Here is a 25,414-nt window from a genome sequence, read left to right on the forward strand (position 1 = left end):
ACTGACACCTGGCCCCTCTCCCCTTGCTACTGCCTCTGCAGGTAATTTTGGAAACTTGATTGATGGAGGCTCCCATCACGGGAGTAAGAAGAAGTCAGCTGAGTCAGCTGAAGAAGACACCCTTCCGCTGCTGCAAGAGGGAGAAAGGGACACAGCGCAGGAGGTTGCCATCCCTATGGTCTCCACCACTCACCCAGAGAAGCCACTCGCGACAGAAGGAAACAGGTAGGAGATGGCAGAAGCAACAGTTTCTGACAGTGGGAGTCTGACCAATTTCTGGGACTGTTAGTTTCAGTTCTTCCCTAAAACCAGAAACATTATTATTATTGTTAATCTCAGTTATGGGAGCAAGCATACGTCTGGCCATCATGGTAAGTGCCACTCTCCTGAATCCTTAGTTTCATGTCAACAACTCTCCAAATGACACATCCAGGTAATCCACTTAAGGGCAGAGCAATGATGATGGTTATTATGATCAGATCTGAAGTTCCCTTTATTTTAGAACTTTGATGCATAACAGGAAGGAAGGCCAGAATTTAAAAATTCAGTACAAACCCTATTAACAGTTATTATATTCATCTGAGTTCTATGCTCTTATGCAAACTCAATTTAGTGGCATTATTGAATACATCACTTCTTATTTTACTTTGACACAGTCCAACTGAAGAACTCAAAAAACGATTGTTAGCCACCAGAAAAGACTGTCAGAAAACAGCCAGCCCTTACATGTACCCTCACTGAGCTCGAACCCATGTAAAATCTCAACATGCAAAGAGAAGTAAAATCATAGAATTCGGTTTTAAGAAAGTGGTTCAAGCACCAACCAAGGGATTTATGAGGATAAGGGGAAGCCACACAGTGAGAGAACTCTGTGTTCTGAGCCCTGCGCCGTGAACAAAGACTTCATGATCGGCAGGGACTCTCACAAGAGCACATTGCTCGTCTCGTTTACATGCAAGGAGACTGGACCCACGTCACCAGAGCTCTTCACCCTCTGCTCTTCCCCATCTGGACTCTCTCTGGGCACGGACCCATGGCTCACTGACCACTATTAGGAAAACCAGGATTCGATCTATTTCCCCGGACAGCCTTCTTTCCTGGCACAGATGCAAACCGATCCCCTAGGCATCCCATAAATTCTTCACCAGGCTCATGGTCTACGCAGACAACGTTGCTTCTCTTCCCATCTTTCCAATCTCATAGACTGGTCCTCCCATCCTCTGAGTCCTTTTAACCACAAAATTGTCATTCTCTTTTTCCTTCCTACCCACATCCAATCAGCAATAAAGTATGATCGATTCTATTTCTTAAATATTTCCTATATCTCTTGCCATTTTTTAATTCAGCGAGTTGGCATCTTTATCTGGATTATTCAAAAACCATTACCTTGCTTGAATGTTCTTCAAGAAACTTACCAAACTATCTATCTGAACCAGTGACTCCCCAATTGGCATCATCCATGGGCGGCCAGTGGCTTTCAGGATTAATTTCAGAGGCCATAACTTGGTTATTCAATGCCTATCTACTTCTCTGTCAGCATCTTCAGTCACTTCCCAAACTCCACGTTCCCTGGCAGTTCCCCAAACTGCTGCTTCTCGTCTTTCTAAACATGCTCTTCCCTTTGCCAGGCAACAAATCCCCTCCTCAGAACTGCTGGCTCCCATTAACCTTCAAGACAAAGACCAAGTTCCCTTTCCTGAATCCCAAGTCTGATTTGGACCTGACATTCACCTCCTCCAAGCACTGATGACACCGCATGAAGACATGTTCACTTGTCTGTGTCCCGTTAGACTGCGAGCTCGCTGAGGCAGGGCCTATGCTGTTCCCCCGTGTCTCTGCTCCCCTCTGTGCCTGGCACGTACAGATGCTCATAACTGTTTCCAAATGACTTAAGGAGTTGCTATAACTGGGTTGGGCATAGAGTATTATGGAAGCAGAGAGAGGGGGGGGGGGTGACTGATTACTCTGCCTATGGAGGAAGTGAAGAGTTGGAAAGGTCACAGAAAAGGTGACATCCTAAAGAATGAGGAGGGGCTTAAGAAATGGAGAGAGAGTGTTTGGAAAAAAGTAGAAAGGAGTTAGTGAAAAGAATCCTAATTGTTGTCCTCTCCCTTTTTAGCATGCCCCATGTTTTCTAAATCCTGTCCCTCTCAGGGGGCCATCTCCCCCCTCCCATGGATCACCTTACCCCTTCCCATAGACCATCTTCGTTGGGGCCTTTTTTGGGATCTCTGGCAGCCATACTTGGCTGTCCATCTCCCATACACACACCATAAAGAACCCCAAATTTCCCAGTCCCTTAATAGCTTCTCTGTCCATTTTTATAACTGAGGACCTCAATGAGTGGATCCTATAACGGGATCTGAAGGTCTTCTCTGAAACTAATCAGAAATATTCTGCATTCTTTCACTGGGACCAGGTAGCAAGAACATCCCTCACCTTGTTGGACTAGCCTGTTGTTGACCATTGGTGACAATGTCAGGGGATATAGTGTGGGAAGGTTGGGGAGGAAATGAGAGGTCTTAAGGCAACCTTGGATGGACCTTATATTAGTCTGAGCAGCTGGCTCGAGGAAACCAAAGTAAGTCATGCTGGTGTTTTGGGGCTTTCTGTATATTTCTCAGTCACTATATTGAGGGTCTGTCCGCATAGTGGCACGCTAGGGTGGCAGCAACTAAATTGGAAGATCCTGTGTCTATAATAGGCCTCTACATGCATGTGCACACATATACACACAATTTGTCTGTTGCCTTCATTAAAATACCATCTTATAAGGGGTGGTTTAGCATAGCACTTAAAATACCACTGTGTGTTTGTTCTGGGCTTTCCACTTTTGCGAAGCACATGCATTCACATGAATTTATGTATTGGGCTGGAGCTCAGCAATGAGTTTGGAGCACAGACACCTAATGATGGGTCATCATTTGATTCTCGGATTCCAGGCCTACCCTTGACCAAAGTCACAAGGCTGGTCGTGTGTCAGGGCAGCCATTCAAACTGGCAGCCTTCTCTTTCCACTGGCAACGTGGTGCCCTCCCATCTGCTGTCTTCCATCTGCACTGTAATTTACCTGAGAAACCTAGACCCAGTGAGACCAGGAGGACCCTGGGAACCAAAGAGACAAAGGCCTTGAACATCATTAGCACAAAGAAACCTTGGAACAAAGCACCACATTGAGAGGGCATTTATTCAGCTGCAGGATTCTCAATGTGATAATTTTAAAAAGACATGCAAGCAGTTTGGTTCTAACCCCTTTAATTTTTTTTGTTTTCTTGCTGTAATAACAACCTGAGTTTCTGCCAAGAATTTATTTGGCTTCTCTTATGAATGGGCACCTGCTGGTTTATTGTCTGCAGAACAGACCATGGGGCATGATTTCCAAAAGAAATTGGGGTTGGAGAGCTAAAAAGAACAATCATACATTCCTTCAGGCTAAAGTTCTCTTTAGCTTATTGGGATGAAAACCTCTCCTGTCTGCAGTCTCATCCTGTTAACTGTCTTTTCCTCATCACATTTAAGCATATTCCACTGTCCCCCTCAAAATTCTCTTTGGTGCTGCATTTCCCCTTCTAGGTACTTTGGCATCCCTCTTGTCCCTTCTTAGCCTAGTGAGTCACCTACATCATTAGCAGTAATGCCTGGTAACAATAAATATTGGATGGATGGATGGCAGGGAAGCCATGGGATCCTGAAGTTTAGTTTGAGGCATATGCTTTTATCCTCATTAATAGTATTACCCTCTTACATTTCTCTAGCAGTTTCAGTTTACAAAATACATTTATATCTGTTATCTCAAGTGATCCTTACACAGTGCCTAGCATATAGACATTAAAGGAATGATGTCAGTTTTTCCCCCTTCTTTCCTCTCTCAATTTAAAACCTTCCTCCTTGAAGAAGGCTTGCTTGATAAATTCTGCCCTCTGTTGATCATTTCCAGTTTTTCCCTGAGTCTGATAGCAGTAGCTGTCAGTACCTCTCTTCTCCTCAGCCACATCACTGTTCATTGTTTATTGCTCATGAGTCCCCAAGTATAGGCTAAGGATGGAATTAATGATACTTTGATAGTTTTGTCACCACCCCTCGCCCACCCCACATAGAAAATACAGAACATGAATCTGTGGCTGGAATTGCCTGAAAACACTTGATTGCCAACTTACGTTCTAATATGTTTTCACAGAAATTACAACTACTTGCCATTTGAGGCCAAGAAGCCCTGTGTCTACTTCATCAGTTCCTGGGGAGACCAGACGTTTAGGCTGTATTGGTCCAACATGCTGGAGAAAATGGCGGACCTGCTGGTAGGTGACTGACAGGCCATGGAATTGATCATTGGGAAGCTGGAGGCCAAAGGATTTTTTATCCACCCAGTAGAAGGTCTTGACCTTAGTCTAAATACAAATAAATTGAAGTTGTTGCATTTGGAGGACTCATGGCCCCTCTTATCACATGGACCCAGAGGAATGAGAATATATTTTGCAAAATCCCTGGACTTTACATCAACTATCTGAATTCAGATCCCTGCTCTGCTTCTTATTGGTGTAGGGCCTATGGTAGGCTGTTTTCCTAATCTCCAAAGAGCAGGGGATTGACAGTTCTCCCACAAAATTGATAGATCCTGGTTTCAACTAATGTAAAAGCCTAAATCCCTAACATGGCGGACAGTTTCCTACAAGTTCAGCCTGAATCCAGTTAAGAAAAGGAAAATTAAGAGTCAGCATGCAGTAGTATTTTCCAGTTCAGATACAAGAAAACGGGAAATCTTCCTTCATTTCTAAAACAAACAAAAAAATTGCTATATATTATTTCTGGGGTGTTACAATCAATATCTCCACTACAGTGTCTCATTCTCACCTCTCATTTCTCCACCTCTGTGGTTTGTTTTCAGGAAGAAAGTATAGAAGAAGTGAAAGAATTGATCAAGATTTCAGAGGAAGCACCAGAGGAGAAAATGAAGACGGTGCTCAATGACTTCATCAGTCAAAGCAGGTACTAGCCGGCATGTGGGGTGCTGAGCGTATATGGAATCAGCTTTTAATTATCTTAGAAAGTAGTCCATTTGCATGCATTCAGATGGGCATTTCAGTGTTCCATCTATCTTTATTTTGTTCAGTAATTTAGGTGGCACAAGTGGGATTACTTTTGCTTCCTAAAACATTAAGAACTAAAATCTAAAGCAAGGGGGGAAAGAAAAAGAGAAGATAAAAAAGACTTACTGCTGAAACTCTTTATGAAACAAGAAAAATGCCAGCAGTGTCCTGGCAGGGTGGCTCAGTCAGTTGGAGTGTTGTCCCGTTGTCCTGTACACCAAAAAAGTCATGGGTCTGATCCCTGGTCAAGGCGCACACAGGAGGCAACTGAATGTTTCTCTCTCTCTCTCTCTCTCTCTCTCTCTCTCTCTCTCTCTCTCATCAATAAATATATCCTTGATACTCAACAATTATATTGACAATGAGATGAATAAGTTCTATCAAATACTATTTAATAGAATTCATCATATAATACATTAATAGGAACAAATTAAGTCTACCAGACCTGAGGCCCTAAACCTAACTGTCTCCTATACCTGGGCTCCTTAGCATTAAAGAGAAAAACCCAACATGATATATAAAAATGTTAGTTACATGCAAACAAGTGGTTAGAATAAGATGGAACTTGGAGACATTGTAGAAAATAGATCTACCTTTCATCTAGTGCCAATATTCCACCTTTGTGTGGAAATTACCTAAAAATCGGTACAGCGGTCTGGCTCTTTTTCCAAGAGATGAATACAAAGATTCAAAAATAGGGTATCAGTTACTTATTACCGAATAACCAATAACCCTCAAATTTAGTGACTTAACACAGTATTTCTTATCTCTGTTAATAGACTCAATTCTATTGGCCATGAGTCAGGTGTGGCATAGCTGGGTCCTTTGCTCAGAGCCTCTCACAGACTGAAGTCAAGGCACTGACTGGGTTATTTCAAGGCTCAGCTGGGAAGGATTTGCTTCCAAGATTGCTCACATGGTTATTTGTAGAATTCAGTTCTCAGACTGTTGGATTGAGGACTTCAGTTCCTTTGTAGTGGAGGGCTATAAATCAACCTCAGTTCCTCACTACTTGGGCCTCTCCACCAGTTCTCACTACGTGACAGCTGACTTCATCAGAGTGAGCCAGCGAAGAGTCAGAGAGCGCGTGCCAGCCAGATGGGAGTCACGGTCTTCTCAGACCCAATCTTGGAAATGCCTCCCATCACATTCTTGCTATATTCTATTATGAACAAGTCACTGGGTCCAGTGTACATTCTAAGGGAGGGGATTACACAATGACAAGAATAGAGATGGAGATCTTCAGGGGTCATGTTAGATCTATCTACCACACAAGGATGCACTTGGACTAACTCTTGAAATTAAGTCAGGACTGGAGCAAAGATGAATCTGTCATAATGGAATTAATAGAAAAGGGGTGGCTATTCAGTTGCTGGAAGGAAAAAATGAGTAGATAGGGGATAGCGACATTCTGGTATTCTGTTTGATAAGTTCTGGATTTCCTAATCTCTCAACTATACAAGCATTTTTACTTAAAAAAGAAAAGAAAAGAAAAAATATGTAGTATTTTTCTTTCTATTTTAATTTCTGTCATGTTTTTCATAGTAGAAGCAATATATATCAGTGCTACTCTTGCTGTGAGCTAAGTGCCACCTGCAATTCCTTTTAAGCATTATTTTTTAAATAAACAACTGTATTTTAAAAAAATGTTTTATTGATTTTAGAGAGAGAGGAAGGGAGGGATGAGAGAGCGAGAGAGGGAGAGAAACATTGATGTGAGAGAAAAACATGATCGACTGCCTCCTGTATGCCCCCTTACTGGGGATGGGGCCCACAACCCTGGTATGTGCCCTGACCAGGAATCAAATCAGCAACCTTTTGGTGCATGAGACGATGCTCAGCCAACTAAATAACACTGGCCAGGGCTTCTTTTAAGCATCTTTAAAAAGCTTTATGATCTCACATTTTCAGAAACTGTGGCAAATTAGTAGTTCAATAACTTTTCAGTATTGGGGGTTAGTTGGGGTGATAATCATTCCTCTTTCAATTTCATAATCAATAGAAAAAACATTCATGATGGTTGGACGGAGATGAAAATGTTAGTTTTATATTTGGTAAACCTGGATTTGAGAAAGCAACTTGGACCTGAGGTCATGGTGGGCTTCTTGGTCCCCCAAACCCATTCATGGTTGAGCAGCTGGTCCTTGAGGCTTCCCTGAGGAGGGACAGACCATTTGCCATGTGGGGTGAGAAGGCTGCCCACAGCCAGCAGCAGACTGGGTCTGACAAACGAAGGATGAACAGAAACATGTGCTGTGGTCATTCACCCCCATTTTGATGAGGAAATAGTAATTTTCCCCCTATGAAGAAGGGAGAGAGATGAGAAGTCAGAAGTGCCCCCCATATCTCCCTTGGCTGGTCCATCCTGGGAGGGTAAGGGAATGAAATTCCTAGTGCCTCTAGGAAAGATAGCTGTGTAAAAACAAGACTCCCTCTACAAAATATAATGCTTTTAATTCTTTTTAAAAATTAAGAGAAAAATGTAACTTGACTATACACCCAAAGAGAATTTCACATGAGGCCTCCAATTGCAGCAGGCAGAGCATGGGGAGATGTGGCATCTTAGGCTTCCCCTTTTGTTTCTTTTCCTCCCTTTCTCTCTCTCTCTCTCTCTCTCTCTCTCTCTCTCTCTCTCTCCCTCTCCCTCTCCCTCTCCCTCTCCCTCTCCCTCTCCCTCTCCCTCTCCCTCTCCCTCTCCCTCTCCCTCTCCCTCTCCCTCTCCCTCTCCCTCTCCCTCTCCCTCTCTCTTTCTTTCTTTCTATCATAGAAGCACTACATGCTCATCTTACAGAAAAAGAAAATGCAGGGATGCATAAAGTAAAAGTTTTCTCAATTCTTTCTCTAATCCCACTCTCCAGAAAGGAGTTAGATTTGTCCTCCTGGATTTTCTCCCGTGCATTTGCAAACACACACATCCATAAAAACACTGTCCTTCTTCACAGATGATAGCACACGCTTTGTTCAGCAGGCTGCCTTCTCGCTCAACAATGCCTCACTGGCATCTTTCTGTAGCAGGACATAACAGTCATCCTCAATACTCAATCCATGATGCATATCAGAGGCGGTCCCTGATATTGAAGTTGTCACCTTTGATTTGCTCCTATAAACAATGCCACAGCAAGGATTACTGCATAAATGTATTCTTACAAAAAGTTTCAGTTATTGTTGAAGGATAGAAGTCTAGTGTAATTTTTGGATCAAATTATATAGATATTTAAATGTTTATTGGTGCTGTTAAATCACCTCTTGAACATTATAACAATTTACCTGCTCCTAAAATCATGGAGGGGAGTGACTACATCCCCACAGCTTCACCAACCTTGTCTGATTTCTTTATTGATTAAGGTATTACATATGTGTCCTTATCCCCCTATTGCCCTCCCCACTCCCCCCCCCCCCACTCATGCCCTCACCCCCCTGGTTACTATCACATTTTTTAATAGATGAAAATGGTATTTCATTTAAGTTATCACTAATTAGGACAATATCTCATTTTCCCAAGTCATGTATACTTCCAAGCCATGTATATTTCTTCTTTCATTGCTTCATAACCTTTACCATTTTCCGATTGAACACATTTTTAACTTTATCCCTCAAAATGTTCCTCTCAGTCCTTTGTACAATTTTTAAAATGTGAAGGTACATCCCAGTATTGAGTCTAAGATATTTTCTTTGCAGACAATTTTCAGGACCCTTTTTGTGTGTGTTAAATTTGCAAGATGATGATGGAAAACTGCTTTATTTTGTGTTTGTTGTTATGAACTAGGACAGCAGTCACAATAGATATGTACTGGAAAAACTTCAAAAACCAGCATCTGTTCCCCATGTGAAGTCTGAGTATCATTTTTCCCAGATAAGAAAAAATTCTCATCTTGTCGCTTAGAAAAGCTAGTGCATCATTGCTTAATCCTAAATGAAAAATCTTGGTTTTGTGGCTTCATTAACTTTATCATTGTATTATAGGAAGTATATTTGCAAATCTCTAGAATTATATAAATGGATTGTCACTATAGGTTTCAAAATTATTCTTCTTCTCTTTCAGTGCCTTTATCTCTGAGGCAGAAAAGAAGCCCAAGATGTTGAACCAGACCACTTTAGATAAGAAACGACTTACGCTTTGTTGGCAGGAGCTGGTATGTAAAAATCTATTTATACTTTGAAGAGAATTGAAACGTGTTTTAAAAATAAACCTCATGGATGAGGCATAGGTCATAGAGTACATGAGGATAAGGTTCTCAAGGTTATACATTTGCATGATATAAAGGCACAGGTGAACAGGGAATATATGGGTGAGTTAGAAAGGGACTAGCATTTATTGAATGTTTACAAGAATGAGCTAGGAGACCACCAGTTAGTCCTACATCCTATTCTGATGGATTTCCTCTTGTTCATTTTCTTGATATTTGTATTTTATAAAAGACTGTAGATTCTTTCACTTGACCTTCTGTCTCACAAGCTGGGAGAGCAAAAACAAGAACAACAACAACAGAACAAATAACTAGTCTTCCTCTTCCTGGTTTCCTCCCGTTAAGAACTGTGTTAAAAGTTGTCAGCACTTCCTAAGGGGTGCATATGTACACAGTGAAATAGGAGGTGGCCATAGGAAAGAAGGAAATCTTGTCATCTGCAGCAATGTGGATGGACCCAGAGGGTATGATGCTGGTGAAATAAGTTAGAGAAAGACAAATGCCAGATGATCTCACTTATGTGTGGAATCTAAAAAACAAAATAAATGAACAAGCAGAATGGAAACAGACCCATAGACACAGAGAACATTTTGATGGCTGCCAGAGGGGTTAGCAGGGTGGCTGAAAAAGGTGAAGGGGTTTAGAAGTACAAATTTGTAGTTGCTGAATAGTCACAGAGATGTCAAGTACAGCGTAGGGACTATCTACACTAATAAAAGAGAAACATGGTAATTGGCGTACGACCGCTACCCTTCCCATTGGCTAATCCCCCTGTCACTCACAGAGTAGGGTCGAGATATGCAAATTAACTGGCAGCCAAGATGGCGGCCGGCAGCCAGGCAGCTGATGCGAACAGGGAGGCTTGCTTGCTTCAGTGACGGAGGACTCCAACATTCCCCACCTGACTTGCCGGCCTCTCAGCTGCAACTCTATGCAACTATCTTGCGAATATAGAAGCTAAAAAAGAACCAGAAACCTGCTTTACTCAGTGGGGCTTCAGCCAGCCGGACCGCAACATTGTATCAGATACAGACGGTAAACAAAGGCCAGAAACCTGTTTTCAGCAGCCGAGGCCTCAGAGCTAAAGCTGGCCCAGAATAAAAAAAAAAAGAAAGAAAAAAAGGAGCAGTTGGGAGCTTCAGTTCCAGCCTGAAAACAGCCCTCAGACCCTCAGCCAGACTGGCCAGGCACCCCAGTGGGGACCCCCACCCTGAAGGGTGTGTGACCAGCTGCAAACAGCCATCATCCCCTCATCCAGGCTGGCCAGGCACCCCAGTGGGGACCCCCACCGTGATCCAGGACACCCTTCAGGGCAAACCAGCCAGCCCCACCCATGCACCAGGCCTCTATTCTATATAGTAAAAGGGTAATATGCCTCCCGGCACCGGGATCAGCATGATAGGGGGCAGCGCCCAAACCCCCTGGTCACCCTGCAGCTCTGTGTGTGACAGGGGGCGGGGCCCCAACCCCCCCGCCCCCCACGGGCCCTGCTCTGTGTGTGACGTGGTAGAGCCATAACCTCCCCATTGGCCCTGCCCTGAGTATGAGAGTGGCGGTGCCCCAACGCCCCCCCCACCCCCCATGGGCCCTGCTCTGTGTGTGATGGGGTAGAGTCATAACCTCCCCATCTGCCCTGCCCTGAGTGTGACAGTGGCAGCGCCCCAACCCCCTGATCGGCCCTGCTCTGTGTGTGACAGGGTGCGGCGTCCCAACCCCCCCCACCCCCCACGGGCCCTGTTCTGTGTGTGATGGGGTAGAGTCATAACCTCCCCATCTGCCCTGCCCTGAGTGTGACAGTGACGGCACCCCAACCCCCTGATCGGCCCTGCTCTGTGGGTGATAGAGGGCGGCGCCCCAACCCCCTGATCCGCCCTGCCCTGAGTGTGACAGGGGGCGGTGCCCCAACTCCCCTATCGGCCCTACTCTGTGAGTGACAGGGGGGAGCTCCTCAACCCCCTGATCGGCCCTGCTCTGTGCGTGACAGGGGGGAGCTCCCCAACCCCCTGATTGACCCTGCTCTGTGCATGACAGGGTATGGAGCCCCAACCCCCCTGATGGGCCCTGCTCTGTGCGTGACAGGGGGTGGCGCCGCAACCTCCCCATCAACCCTGCCTTGAGTGTGACAGGGGGCAGTGCCCCAACCCCCCAATCGGCCCTACCCTGAGCGTGACTGAGGGTGGCATCGCAACCTCCCAATCTGCCCTGCTCTGTGCATGACAAGGGAAGGCGCCCCAACTCCCCAATCGGCCCTGCTCTGAGCCCGACCAGGGGCTGCACCTAGGGATTGGGCCTGCCCTCTGCCACCCAGGAGCAGGCCTAAGCCAGCAGGTCGTTATCTCCCGAGGAGTCCCAGACTGCGAGAGGGCACAGGCCGGTCTGAGGAACCCCCCCTTCCCCCGAGTGCACAAATTTTTGTGCACCAGGCCTCTAGTAGTTAATAATATTGTAATAACTATGTATGGTGGGTACTAGATTTATTGGGGTGATCACTTCGTAAGTTATATAAATGTCTAATTATGGGGTTGTACACTTGAAATTAGTATAAAATTGTATGTCAACTGTAATTTAAAAAATAAAAAAATATATATTTTTAGAAGATGTAAGCACTTCTTGAGAACAGGCTGAAGCTGGTACGCCTCTGTGTCCTGGAGGCCCTGCATTCTGCCTTATAGATGCTCAGACCCTGAAGAATGAGGGACAACTGAGAAATGCCAGGCCAAGTCAGACCCTGGCTTCTCTCACCTCTAAACTTCGGTTCCAGCAGTGGCACCAAGGGATATTTTATATGAGGCCATGATAATCCTGCAAAGAACAATGACTCAGTATTTGCCTGGCCAGAAAGATTTAACGATTTTTTAAAGGTCACAGCTAGTCCATCATTGTCTAGATACTAAAACTCAAGTCTCAAAACTCCTGGTTCATCCTTCTTTCCAGAAAAATAAGTGAAGGTTTGTGTACTCATTTTCTGTACTCCCGGGGAGGCCAGGTCCTCACCGTTTATAGGGTCTTCTTCCCGGCCCAGTTCTTCTTCAGCTCCTTGGACCACCCTTCCCTGTCTCCTCAATGTCACCCACTGCCCACTGCCCACACAGCCCTGCTGTCTTCTCAGTGTCTGCCCATCCTTGGCCCGAACAAGTCCATGATTTCAATGTCTCGGCAGTGGCCCAGCCCTACCTCCTCATCTCCAGACCTGTATTTCCAACCTCCTAGTGGACATGCCACTTACTTATCTCACAGCACTGCAGACTCAATACACATATCCTGCTCAGCCCATCAACTTCCCACCTAAACTTGCTCCCCATCCTTCCAACTATACTCATTTCCCCAGCCAGAAAACTAAGAATCAAATTTGAATCCTTACCTCTCATCCTAAACAGCCAGTTCTATTCCAGGCCTTGTTGATTCTGCCCCTCAAAGACTCTGGAACTTACTCCACTTCTTCATCCCCAAACTCACTGCCTAAGCTGAGGGCCTTCATGTGTCTGGTCTAGACTATTGCCGTAGTCTTCCTTTAATCCATCTCCCTACCACAACCAGAACGGGCTTTCTAAAGCACAAAGCTGACTAGATCACCGTTGCTTAAAATAGTCACTGGAGATCTTAATCATTCATAGGACAAAGTCCAGTTTTCTTTTATATGATGTGCAGGGCTGTCTACTGTCTGGCTCCAACTAGCACCCCAGACTTCTCTCCCATTACTCCCTTCCCATATGTCTATGCTCCAGCAATTTTGAACCCTCAGTGGTTAGGTGATGTCATATGTAGTTGTTCCCTCTGTCTTAACCGTCCCTTTTTTCTTATCAAGTTATTGACTGGTTCATTCGAACTACTATGGGAGGAAGTGGGGAGTAGGCAGGGCTAACTCACTCAGGGCCTTTGAAATCACTGGTAAGTATTTGGGGTTTTTCCCTAAGCACATAAATGTGGGCTGAGCGAGTGAATCCAAGTTAACACTTTTGGGCGTTTCAATCACTCATGCTGAGTTCCTTGGTGGCATTTCTCAAATGATGCCACCTAGGTTTGGAAGCATCCACCAGGCCTCTAGGGAGAGGTGGTGAGGACAATAATCAAGGACTTGGACTCAGCTGGAGGTCAACTCCAGCTCTGCCTCTCAGAGCTGCATTACTCTATTTTCCCAGCTGTCAAATGGGAATAATAGTCCCTACCCCAGCCCTAACTTGTTTGGCTCATTGGATAGAGCATCGGCCTGCGGACTGAAAAGTTCCAGGTTCAATTCAAGTCAAGGGCATGTACCTTGGTTGCGGGCACATCCCCAGTGGGTAGTATGCAGGAGGCAGCTGATTGATGTTTCTCTCTCATCGATGTTTCTAACTCTCTATCTCCCTTCCTCTCTGTAAAAATTCAATAAAATATATTTTTTTAAAAATAGTCCCTACCCCAGTCACTAAGGTTGCTATGGTTGTTATGAGGATTAACACAGAAGTTAGAATATTGCCCAGCACAGAGTAAGAGCTCAATACATTTTAGCTGCTATTATTATAGTTGTTGTTAGTATCAGAAAACCTAGATTCAGGTCTTATCTGCCAGAGCTATGGGACCTTGACAGACTCCGACTTTTCTGGGCCTCAGTTTCTCATCTGTCAAAGGGAAGTGAGATGCTGTTCACTGCCTCCATACTCCTATGATATTTTTACTAAATGGGCAGCACACTTAGTGGCAGGCCCTGAAATAGCTCCATGAGTGGCTCCATGTGGAGCTTATGAACACCTTCAGGATTTTCCTGCAACAGGGCAGTGCTTGTCCAGATTTCTAGAAAGATCTGCATTGATTCTTGTCTTGTTTTAGGATGCGATGGCCAAGAAGGCCAAAGGGATCATTCAGCAGCAGAAGAAAAAGTTATCACTTGATGAAATGATCCACGAAGCCCAAAATTTTGTGGAAAAAATCCGCTTCCTTGTGGACGAGGTAATCAACTCTAATAGCGAGCTTCATTAGGAAGATTCGACTGGGTGTTCTCCCAGTGAGGTCTCAATGTTGGATGACAACGAAAGAGAAATATTGTTCCTGATCTTTGCTGAGCTGAGCAGGCATTATTAGTTTAGAGGTGAAAAAGGAGATTTTAAAATTAAGCCAAACATCTATAGCTTTATTGATTTTTTGAAAAATGAAGCTTGAATATTCAGAAGTAAAAAGCATGTTCCTTAATGGACTCAAAAAAAGTCAAAATTAGCACATGATCTTTGATAAGTTTTCAACAGAGGATCAAAACTCATGTTCAGTAAAGGTCAAGTCAGCTTCTCATTGTTAAGTTAGTCATAACCATTATCTTCTGATGACTTCTAGAATGATCTAAAAAGGCCCTTATACATTGATTTGATCACTTTTATTATTTGAGTTATTTATAAGAATGTATTCATATATTGATTATATAATTAAAAATATGCCCCCAAAGAAACAAACAAAATCTATATATATAAAAGGCTAATATGCTAACTGTCTGTCCGGGTAATGATGTCACTTAGCAGTGACTGGCTTCCTCTCCCTAGCAACAGCTAGCCTCCTTGCAGTTTCTTCAGCCCAGGCTCTATAGCCAGGTGGAAAAATTTCACACTTTAACCAAATGTCTGTGAAGTGTTTTCCCGTGCCTCATATCATTTGATCCTCACAGAAGTCCTGGAGTAGATAGATAGGAGACTCGGTGGAATCCTATTTTCTTTTCATTAGCCGGAAAATGGAGATCTAGAAAGCTTAGAAACTCGAGCTGACTGAAAAGAAGAACTGGTGGGCCTTGAAAATGACTTCAGGTTTTCTCACTGCACAGAATATACTCAAACACTGCTGTAGTTAAATATTTTACCCTTTGTTCTCCCTGCGTGATCTACAATAATAATCTGCTTCACGTTGATATTTACTGCTGTGTTGCTGACAATTACCTGAAAGAGAAGCTGGGGTGTTTCACTGGGCTGGAAAAAGCTTAGCTACATCAGAAAGCAGGTCTAATTAAGCAAGTTTAATATATATATATATATATATATATATATATATATATATATACACACACACACACACACACACATATAAATAAAAGGTTAAGTTGACTCATGCATGTGCTATACATATAAAGCTCTCGCTGGTGCCAATCGCATGCATGTGTTTTGATCTTGTCACTGTTGATCGTGAATTTGGTTGACACTGCTATTATAGAGAAAGGGCAAATAGTGATATTTAAAATATTTCTTCTAATTATTTTCCTTTCAATGTGCACGAATCCGTGCACTGGGCCACTAGTAAATAAGTAAAATAAAAAGGCCCTCATGTTTGCTTCTGTCAGACACGAGGTTTTTTTGGGGGAAGGTTGCAGGAAGAAGCACAGATTTACTGCTTCTTTGGTTCTCAAAAGTTACATTTCTTGTTGCAAATCAATTATTCTCTGAAGGTGTAATAAACAGTGAGACAGTCCTTTTAGTAGATGCAGGGATTTTAATAAACATCCAGAAAGTTCAAACCAGGCACCAGGGCCTCAGCTCTTTGATTGACCAACCCTGTGTCCAGGAAAGTGTCCACAGGGATGTTTGTTTCCATATCGAGGAAGAAGAGATACCCGATGAGGGTGCCAGGTGCATCAGAGCACTGGGGATTTCAAAATACAGAGCATCTGCTTCCAGCCCAGGAATGTTGAAGCCTTGTTTATGACAATATACTTCCCTTTTGTTTCCGTAGCTGCGTGGGTTCAGAAATGTACATTTCAGACACTCATAACACAATGGGCCTCTTGGCGAGGAATTCTGCAGTTCTTCCATTGAATAGCTCAATTCTGACGTCTAATTTTCTGTGCAGTTCAGTCAAGTTTCTCCTGAATAACCACTTCACATGGAGCTAAAACGCTTGCAATCATAGCTTAGGCCCAAAGTCCCTGTGGAACTGTTTTCCCTTCTGAGAGTAAATGGAAAGACATTCATGGCGTTTTGTTTTTTTATTTGAATATTCTGGAAATGTTACCTGGTTCTTAGGAGACCCAGTGCTTGAAGCTAAATCACTATTACAAGACTGAAAAAGAAAGTCTATGGGAAGGTGTAGAAAATGTTTGTTCAGCAGATGGGGAAAAGCAGGCCACTAAAGATGCCAAATCTTCGGTGCAATTTGTATTTCCTTCCAGCACAGTGAGCAGTTTGGCAGATGGGCTTACCTTATTGCTAATTCGTGACCTAAAGCTTCCTCTTTTCAAAGAAGCTACACTTACACTTGCTTGATTGCAGAGAGACGCTTTAAGTACCTGGGTGGGTTAAGTCACAGAGTTTGCTCTGCGGAAGGAGGACAGGATAGGAGAACTCCGGGCGTGGAGTTGTTAAACACCAACCTATCAGATCCATTCCCCTCCATCCTTGCAGCCACAGCACACCATCCCTGATGTCTTCCTCTGGATGCTCAGCAACAACAAGAGGGTGGCCTACGCCCGCATCGCCTCCAAAGACCTGCTCTACTCCCCCGTCAGGGAGCAGATGGGCAAATACTGTGGAACCATCAAGACTCATTTCCTCAAAGTAAGTCTGCATTACTTTTGACTCAAAGATGAGAAATCTCTGTTTTTCCTGGGTCACTTAGCATTCTTACTGTGTGTCCATATCTCTGATGCTTCCCCAAGCATCAGAGGTCTGAGGACAACTGGAATCCCTTGCCCCTCTTGATTTAAATTGTGATTCCACAGACTGTCTTGAGGCTGAATATTTTCCAATTACTATGTCACCAGACACATACAAGTTTTCTCTTTTAATCTATTGAGTGCACCTCAAGGCTATTTTAATTTTTACTGCTTTGATTACTAGGAAGAATGAATATTTTTCTATTAGTTACCTCTCCACCTCTTCTCTTATGTAACTTGTCCGTGGCATTTATTTTTCATGGAAGTTCTTCTGTATTTTAAAAATTGATTTCAAAGAAAATGACAAGAAAAGAGGTTTATGTTCCACAGAACTGCTATTTCAGGATTGCCAGTGGCTTGAAATTATAAAAATATGCTAGACTTTTCAACTTGGGTCCCTGCACCCTTCATAAAGACAGGGTCCCCCAATGCCTCAGGATTGGACACCCATAGGAATAATCTCTGGATGGATTCTACTGTCTCTAACTTAAGATTTGAGCCTTTCTTGGAGACCCTGGGTATTTTACCTCTATTACAAAGTTATTTCTGTCGCAGAAGTAGACTTGGGCAAATATGGAGAAAGGTGGTCCAAAGGCTTAACACTCAGCAATGACTGGTGACCCTTTCCTAACTCTTACTAGACTATCCTGGCAATTCCAGTTCGGATTTCTACTTCCCCAGAAGGAGGGTGAGATGGTTCAAAACCATGCCCTGCGAATGATGGATGGAGAGAGAGCCATGCTTAAGTGAGACGATGTAACAGCATGACAGAGACTTTGAGTGTTTGGAGGGTTACCCACCACACGAATGATGGATTGAGTGTGTGTGTGTGTGTGTGTGTGTGTGTGTCTGGAATGAGGACTCATGATAGAACCAGAGGATAGAACTGGGATCCATGATAACCATTATAGGGAAATATTTCTCTAAATGGAGGTTCATAATGTTATTCCTCATCCCTCTAGGTATCAGCAAAGGCTGGACAAGTGCTTGATATAAATACGCAGTCAGTAGCCAGGATAGACAGCCTCTGTGCCATCCAGTTGCTAAATTCTCCTGTAGATGTGATGGCTGACTGCGGCAGGCAGAAGAGGCAGTGTGGGGTAATGGTGTAATGCACGGGCTTTGAAATCAGGTGACTCTGGGTTGGAATTTGTATTCATTTGCTAGGGATGGTGTGACAAAATACCACAGAGTGGCTTAAACAACTTGAATGCATTATTTCACAGTTCTGAAGGCTGAAAATCTGAGGTTAAGATGTCAGCAGGGCCCTGCTCCCTCTGAGGGCGACAGGGAAGGACCTGTTCCCGGCCTCTCCTCTCGCTTCTGGTAGATCCTGGGCTTGTGGCAACATAACTCCAATCTCCACAACCTTCTCCCTGTGTGCACCTCTCCTTGCATGGTGTTCTTTTTATAAGAAGCCTCCAGTTCAACCTTATCTTAACTATACCTGTAATGACCCTATTTCCAAATAAGGCCGTATCCTAAGGCAGTGTGGTTAGGATAGGACTTCAACAGGTGAATATTGAGGGAATACAACTTAATCCATAACAGAATTCCAGGGCTAATATTTCTTAGCTGTGTGACCTTGGGTGAGTTACTTACCACTTCTGTGTCTCCTGTTCTTCATTCAGGTGGAGGTGGAGTTGAGGATTAAGTAGATAAACACATATACAGAACATAGACTGTGCATCGCCCAGAGTAATCACCCAGTAAACACTGGCATTCAAACAGATGGGCCTCCAGCATCCAGAGGATGTTTCTGGAATTGTGCGCTGCCTTTACAGGGGCAAGTTTAAAAATCATTTGACACACATGACGGAAAATAACATAAAATGATAACTGTAAAAGGAAATTTTCATGCAAATTGTTCACCACAAATATCAGGATTTTTCTTCAGCTTTCTCCATCCACAAGAAAACATTTATCTTAAAAATAGCAAATTGTTTCCAAAGGCCCTGTGCTAAAAATACCAGAAAATCAGTGGGCTGTTGCTCCTCCTAAATATTTTGGTGTATCCTGGCATTATTTAAAATGGGAACGAGGAACGACTGTCAAATAAAGCCTGCGGGTAGACGTAGCTCAGGTTGAGAACCTTGGTTTACTCTTTATCTGTATTTTCCTTCTGCCATTGGGGTTGCTCGGAGTGAGAGCTTTGTAAATTTTGTTGAATTCAATCCTACGGACATGATGACACATCTTGATAAGATGACTCAGCAGAACTATTTTTAGTCCTCTTGTGATTGTCGCCCCTGCTTTTAACCCCCTCCCTTCACTTCCCTTTCTGCTCTTTCTCTTCACTGAACTGGTAAATCTGAAAAAACGCTAGAGCTGCTCCAGGGAGACAAAGGCTCCACACGCCTGCCACTCGCTCCCGACTCTCAGCTGAGCATTAGGAAGTGCAATAAGACAAAGGATAGCATGTAAAACTAAAACCTCCCGGCCAGAGTTTGCTCAAAGTTTATTTTACAGAACTGCTATCCTGCAAGTGGCTCCATAAACATTCTTGTTCAAACACATTTGGGAGGTTGCAGTTGAATCTCTCTCTTTGACTTTCCCAGTTCCCACAAAGGCTCTGAGAAGTCCTGCAGTCAGGAAACATCTTCGACTTTTACAACCCAAGATTGCCAATCGTATTTGTGTAGAATAGCTATTTATAAAGTTTAGGAAACTACCGTCCTTAGGGCCCAGTTTGGGGAATATTAATCTAAGGAAGCGAAAGTGCCTCATCTGAACACACATGGCTGAGGAATGGTAAACCCATAATGGCAACCAGGCTTTCGTGGTCCCTGGTTCCATGATCTTTCTTTTTCTCTAATTTAAACATATTCATAATGCTACTAACAATGCTGGAACAGAATTCATTGAGCTCCCCCCAATCCACCATCCACAAAAAGCTGAGTTCTCCCCCTCCAGTCTCATACCCACAGTGCCCCTAGTGGCCGAAGGACAGAAAAGGACATTCATTCATTACCAAAAGGAAACTCTTGGTATGCACTTAGAGCCCAGCCAGAAGTTGACGCTCAACCTCCCTTTTTTCCTATTGAGTCATCTATCTCTCTGTGCCAGTTCACTGGGCATTAATTCTGGAGACCCCTTCTCATTCTTGTCCCATCTCTACCCCTGGGCCAGTCTCTTCTTCTCAGACCTCTAGCTTTCCATCCTGCTTTCCCTGTGAGCAGCAGAAAGTGGTGTCTGGGTCCTGCCAGAGTGCAACCTCCAAAGGCAAACAAACCTTTCTCTTATTAACACTGATTGAACCAACTTCAACACAGCTCGTGTGAATTAGCATCTTTCTCTCCCTTTGCTGACTTGCCAAGATTTCTCTTTCTTTTAAGCCTGCAGGCATTCACCAGGACCCCCAGGGAGGTGGGTGGGGCATGGGGGAGGCAAAGACTTTAGCCTTCTGTCTCATGAAGTGTTTATACCAGGGGTGGGCAAACTTTTTGACTCGAGGGCCACAATGTGTTCTTAAACTGGACCGGAGGGCCGGAACAAAAGCATGGATGGAGTGTTTGTGTGAACTAATATAAATTCAAAGTAAACATCATTACATAAAAGGGCACAGTCTTTTTTTTCAATAGTTTTATTCATTTCAAACGGGCCGGATCCGGCCCGCAGGCCGTAGTTTGCCCACGGCTGGTTTATACATTGGTTTATACATTGGTGGTCACAGTTTTTCAATGTGCTTTTGCATTCCTTATTGTTCTCTGTTTATTCCCCCTGCCTTGCCATGCTCTTCTCAAAAAGAAAGACTTTGCTATGGTTGGTCAGGCTACAGGGGCTCATGAGAGGCAGGAGAGGGAGGAAGAGGAGGAGGCAGGGGAAGACACACCCAGGCTGGAAATGCCTGTGAAGCTGAAGATGGGACCAGGCTGCTGCAAGCACCTAGCGTGGTGCTCGGTATTGCTGTGTGCGCTCCAACTTAAGTGAGACTCTGCACTGTTTTGCAAGCAATTTCAATTTGTGTATTTTACTTTGTTTTTTAAATTTACTTTTATTCTTAATTAAATTTATTGGGGCGACGTTGGTTAATAAGATTATATCGGTTTTGAGCGTATAGTTCTATGACACATGATCTGTATATTGCATTGTGTGCCCACCAGCCAACATAGTCAGATCTTCTGTCAATTTGTGGATGTTAAAAAGGATGCATAGACCTGCAAATTTAGGAGTGCAACATTGGTTCTTGTGTAACGTTTTCATAAGATGTTCACTGAGCTTTTGGTTCTGGCCATGAATGCACACACGCACATTTCATAGCAGTAGAAGTGAATGCATTTTGTTCGTTTGTTTGTTTGTTTGTTTGTTTTACTTTAAGAAGCAAAGTATATCAGACCAGCCTGGAGCAATGCAACGTAGTAAGTTAGGAGTCTTGGTATTTAAATACTTAAAACTGCGGCTGGTAGACCAACAGGATCAGCACCAACGGGGAGAAATAAATGCAGAATCTCACACTCTAACCCGGTCACGGAATCAGAATTTACATTTGAAACAGATGCCCAGGTAACTCTTATGCACTGGTATACCCATCAGTGTGGGAGGACCACTGGCTAAAAGTATGGCGTCTGAACCAGGTAGAGCAGGCTTGAGTCTTAGCTCTACCCCTGCCTCACTCTGTGACACTGGACAATTGTCTTAATTGCTCTGAACCTCCATTTCTTTATTGTTAAAACACACACAATAAAGTAAAGAAAAGGCACTTAGAAGGGCCAACAAAATATGGGCAGGTTGCCATTCTCAGAGCGAGGGCCTTGCCAGCGATCCTGAATGCAGCCAAGTCTGGGGCCTGGGTCTCCTTAGATGGGGGCAGGGAGTCTCCTAATCCTGGTGGTGGGTGAGGGAATTAGGAACCACACTGCATGAGGAAGGAGGGAAGGAATGCGAAGCATTTGGCCGGGAAGAAAGAACATGGTAGAGCAGGTAGGTTCCTTCAAGCACGTGGAGGCTTGACCTATGGAAGAAGCATTTGAGTTCTTCTGAATGAAGCCAAGAGGTAGAGGCTGTCGCCGGGGCTCCAGGCACTTGGAAGGTCTGGGAAGGGAGAGTTCAACTCAATGTGGGAAGAGGCAGGTGATGGGGGTCAGAGACTGGAGTCTAGACCTGAAGTCATCTCTCTTGGGTTCGGGTCCTGTCTCTGACCCTTAAAAGCTGAGTGTTTCTTGAAAACTCACCTAACCTCTCTGAGCCTGAGTTTTTTCATCTATAAAATGGGGGCAATAACCATACCTACCCGTGAGGGTTAAATGTGCAAGGCTCAGAAGTGTGTGACACAGTGCCTGTTTGAGCCTCAGGCCCCACGAAGACTGAATCCACCTCCGGGGCTGTGCACCGTGGCAACTGGGGTCGTTGGTCTCCTTTTGCTACAAGATGAGCTCCTGAGAACTGCTCTCTGACACCCCCTGGATGTGTCCCTGCGTGCCCAGGAAGGACCTCGTTTCTCAAAGAGCAGGGCCCATAATCAGCTCTCTCTAATGAGGTGGGCTTCCTTGTCCCCTCTCCGCAGCTTCCTGGCAAACGGCCAGCTGGCTGGTCGGTGCAGGCGAAAGTCGACGTGTACCTGTGGCTGGGCTCGGCCAAACACTCCAGTGCCATTTTGGACAACTTGCCAGCCGGCTATGAAGCAGAAATGTCCTCCAAAGTGGCTGTCCCCACTCACCCTCCAGCCAACCTGATCTACCAAGGTATGCTGCCCACTGGGCAGAGGGTCCTGAGGTGTCGCTGGTGGGCTTCTGAGGAAACAGTGAGGAGGGAGACATGGCTGTTGCTTGTGCATTATTTTAAGGTCAACTTACTTGCCTTCTTTTAATAGAGTTTCTAAGTTTTCTTACCGTCTGATGTCTGATCTAAAAGAATAAAGGGAAGTCATTAGACACATCTCAAATGAAAATTTGTATTTTTGTGTTAATGGAGAGAAAGCCATTTGGTTGTTTGTGGGCAGACTATGTAGGTTGAGTTTGGATTTTAAGTGAACGATGTATTTTCAATACATATCAGTGAGTTCTCTGTTGCTATGACCTGTGGAATTAAAGCAGATTTTCCCTTTTGCATGGCATTGGGGTTTTGATCTGTCAACAGCAGGCATGTACATTTCCCAGGAAGGACGCAGTGGAAGCCGGTGTCCGTGAGGTCAGCATGTTTCTCCAGCTTGCTTCTTGACTTGGCTGCTTCTAGAAACTCAGATTGCTTTATATAAGCCTTTCTCCTTTGCAGATATTTTTCATGACTGCTATCCTGTTTACATTTTCATAATACTTAAATTTATAAATATTAATGCCTTACAGTTGTATTTTGCTTGTCTCCAAATTGCTTCAATTTGCAGGATCTCTAGCTGCCGAATTCAGATAGAGCAGCACAGTTTTACCTCCACTTCGCCGGAAGCTGAGTTTTGAATTGAGCCAGATTTCCTTTGTCCTGCAAGGCTCCTCTGATGTTGGTTGACCTTGACTACTAAAAGCTCAATAGTCAGAGAAGACAAGCTTCTGGAGAGAACACCTACCACCTGCCAAGCATTGTGCCCTACACTTTACACAGAAGATTTAATTTATTTTTCACATCAACCCTGGGTGCCTTCTTCATTTTGTAGCGTCACAAAGGATGTATCAGAGATGCTTAGAAATGCTGAAGATCACACAGCTAGTAACTGATGGAGCAAACAATCTCCAGAACTTGCTTTGTTCCCACTGCTTTCCATCCCATCCTTAGAGTTTTATCTTTGGGTGAAAAATACCCAAATCAGTTATCTTCTTATTCTTATGGACACTTCCTCTAGCGACCCAAGGTACCCGGTCTGTCCAGCTACAAACAATTCAGAGGAGAGGAGAGACTTTCCCCAGAGCTTCCTGACTCTCTGCAGCATGTTTCATGGAGTGGCGTTCTAGTAGAATTTCCCTGCTGGGAACTTCTCAGCTCCTACTTGGCCTTCCCCCATCGAACCCGGGTCTGCCTCCACCTGCAGTCCTCTCTCTGCCTCCCATCCCGCCAAACAGGTGTGCTCGCGCCTGCCTTTAACCTCCCATGTCCTCTGTCTGTATCTCTCTCAGGACACTTGGTTCTGTCTCCTGTCACTGTGATTGCAGTGTTTTGTGATCTGTTACCCTCTCTCCCTGGAGCTCTCCAAGGGCAGGGCTGTCTTAACTACTTAAGAACCCTTAAGAGACCAGAACTGTACCTGGCACACAGTAGGTGCTCAAAATGACCTTGGCTGGCTGAATGGATGAGTAGATGAATGGATGAGTTAAGACTTTATTGAGTTTATTGAAGCAAAAACCATTTGTGGAGAAACCAGCTTCTCTCTCTCTCTCTCTCTCTCTCTCTCTCTCTCTCTCTCACACACACACACACACACACACACACACACACACAGTCACACACACCAGTGGAAACAGAAGAATTACTAGGAATTAAAATGTGGTATTTTAGAAAGAGAAGGTGATTTTGAACCTGACAGAAATGAAACCCAGGCTCTGGGCATTGTTTTAGCTCTGTAAACTTGGAACAGTTTCTTAGCCTTTTGGTGAGCCATTGCCCTCATCTGTGGGATGGAGATGATTATATTTACTTCACAGGGTTGTTATGAAAACACGAAGGAGAATGCCTGGCTCCTGAGTGCCGTCGACACCACCTCTTTCCTGCATCCATTTCAGTCCCGGGCTGGTGGTGCCGTGGCTCCACTGTCCTTCTCTGGGTGCAGCAGCAGCCGCATGTGGCACACAGACACCCACGCGCCTAGAAGCCCACTGATGCCGCCCTTTCCGCTGTCTGTCCACAGACCGGCATATCTTCCAGCTGAGGGCGCACATGTACCAAGCCCGGGGCCTCATCGCGGCCGACAGCAACGGACTTTCAGACCCTTTTGCCAAAGTCACGTTCCTTTCCCACTGCCAGACCACAAAGGTAACCAGAGCAGCCGCCTGCCTTCCTCCTGGGCCCAGGGCCGATCCGCTGCAGACCCCGGGAAAGAAAAGGCAGGGGCACATGGCAAATTCCCGTGTCTCTGGGCATGTGGGTGTTTCAGACTCAAAAGCACGTGTGCAAGGAAGGACGGACACGGGGTCTGTTGTTCCAGTGTGACCACTGTCCTGCAGGCAAGAGAGCAAGTCCCGAGGCAGAGGGAGGGCGGCAGGAAAAGCCGAACCTGGCACCTAGGGCTCCTGCTGACATGCCAGGCACAAGGCCAAGTTCGGTGGGGAATGAGTGAACGGGAAGTCAGCCCACAGACAACCCACACGAGGCATATGGTCCCGTGTCACTGAGGGGTCTTGGTGGGGGAGGTTTTCCAGCTTTGCGGACAGGAAGCCTGGGCTGGCCTGTCGCCTTGCACTTACCAGCCGGGGGGCTGTGTGTACTTTCAGCGTCCCTGTAATTCAGCGTGTCTTTCTTCTCCAAAATACAACTTCCTGACAGATGCTGTGAAGACTGAGGGAGGTAGATCCATACCCCTTGCCTCTTTGCTCTCTCCCTTCTCTGCACACTGAGTGCGGAAATGTGAAAAGCGTTCTTAATCGGCCAAGTCCACTAGGCTTGCTCATCGGATCGCATGT

General features: G+C 44.7%; 1 protein-coding gene across 1 annotated transcript in view; it reads left to right on the forward strand.

Moving 5' to 3' along the window:
* Positions 1-25,414, forward strand: part of FER1L6 (fer-1 like family member 6) — a 100,172-nt gene that overhangs the window by 27,631 nt on the left and 47,127 nt on the right. The window contains exons 12-19 of the mRNA XM_081111412.1: positions 42-225; positions 4,178-4,298; positions 4,886-4,986; positions 9,130-9,220; positions 14,081-14,200; positions 16,624-16,776; positions 22,378-22,555; positions 24,643-24,767. Of these exons, the coding sequence (XP_080967538.1) occupies positions 42-225; positions 4,178-4,298; positions 4,886-4,986; positions 9,130-9,220; positions 14,081-14,200; positions 16,624-16,776; positions 22,378-22,555; positions 24,643-24,767 (1,073 nt within the window). The remainder of the gene's footprint in view (positions 1-41; positions 226-4,177; positions 4,299-4,885; positions 4,987-9,129; positions 9,221-14,080; positions 14,201-16,623; positions 16,777-22,377; positions 22,556-24,642; positions 24,768-25,414) is intronic.

Source organism: Myotis nattereri (assembly GCF_964212035.1).
Source record: "Myotis nattereri genome assembly, chromosome: 17".
Lineage (NCBI taxonomy): Eukaryota > Metazoa > Chordata > Mammalia > Chiroptera > Vespertilionidae > Myotis > Myotis nattereri.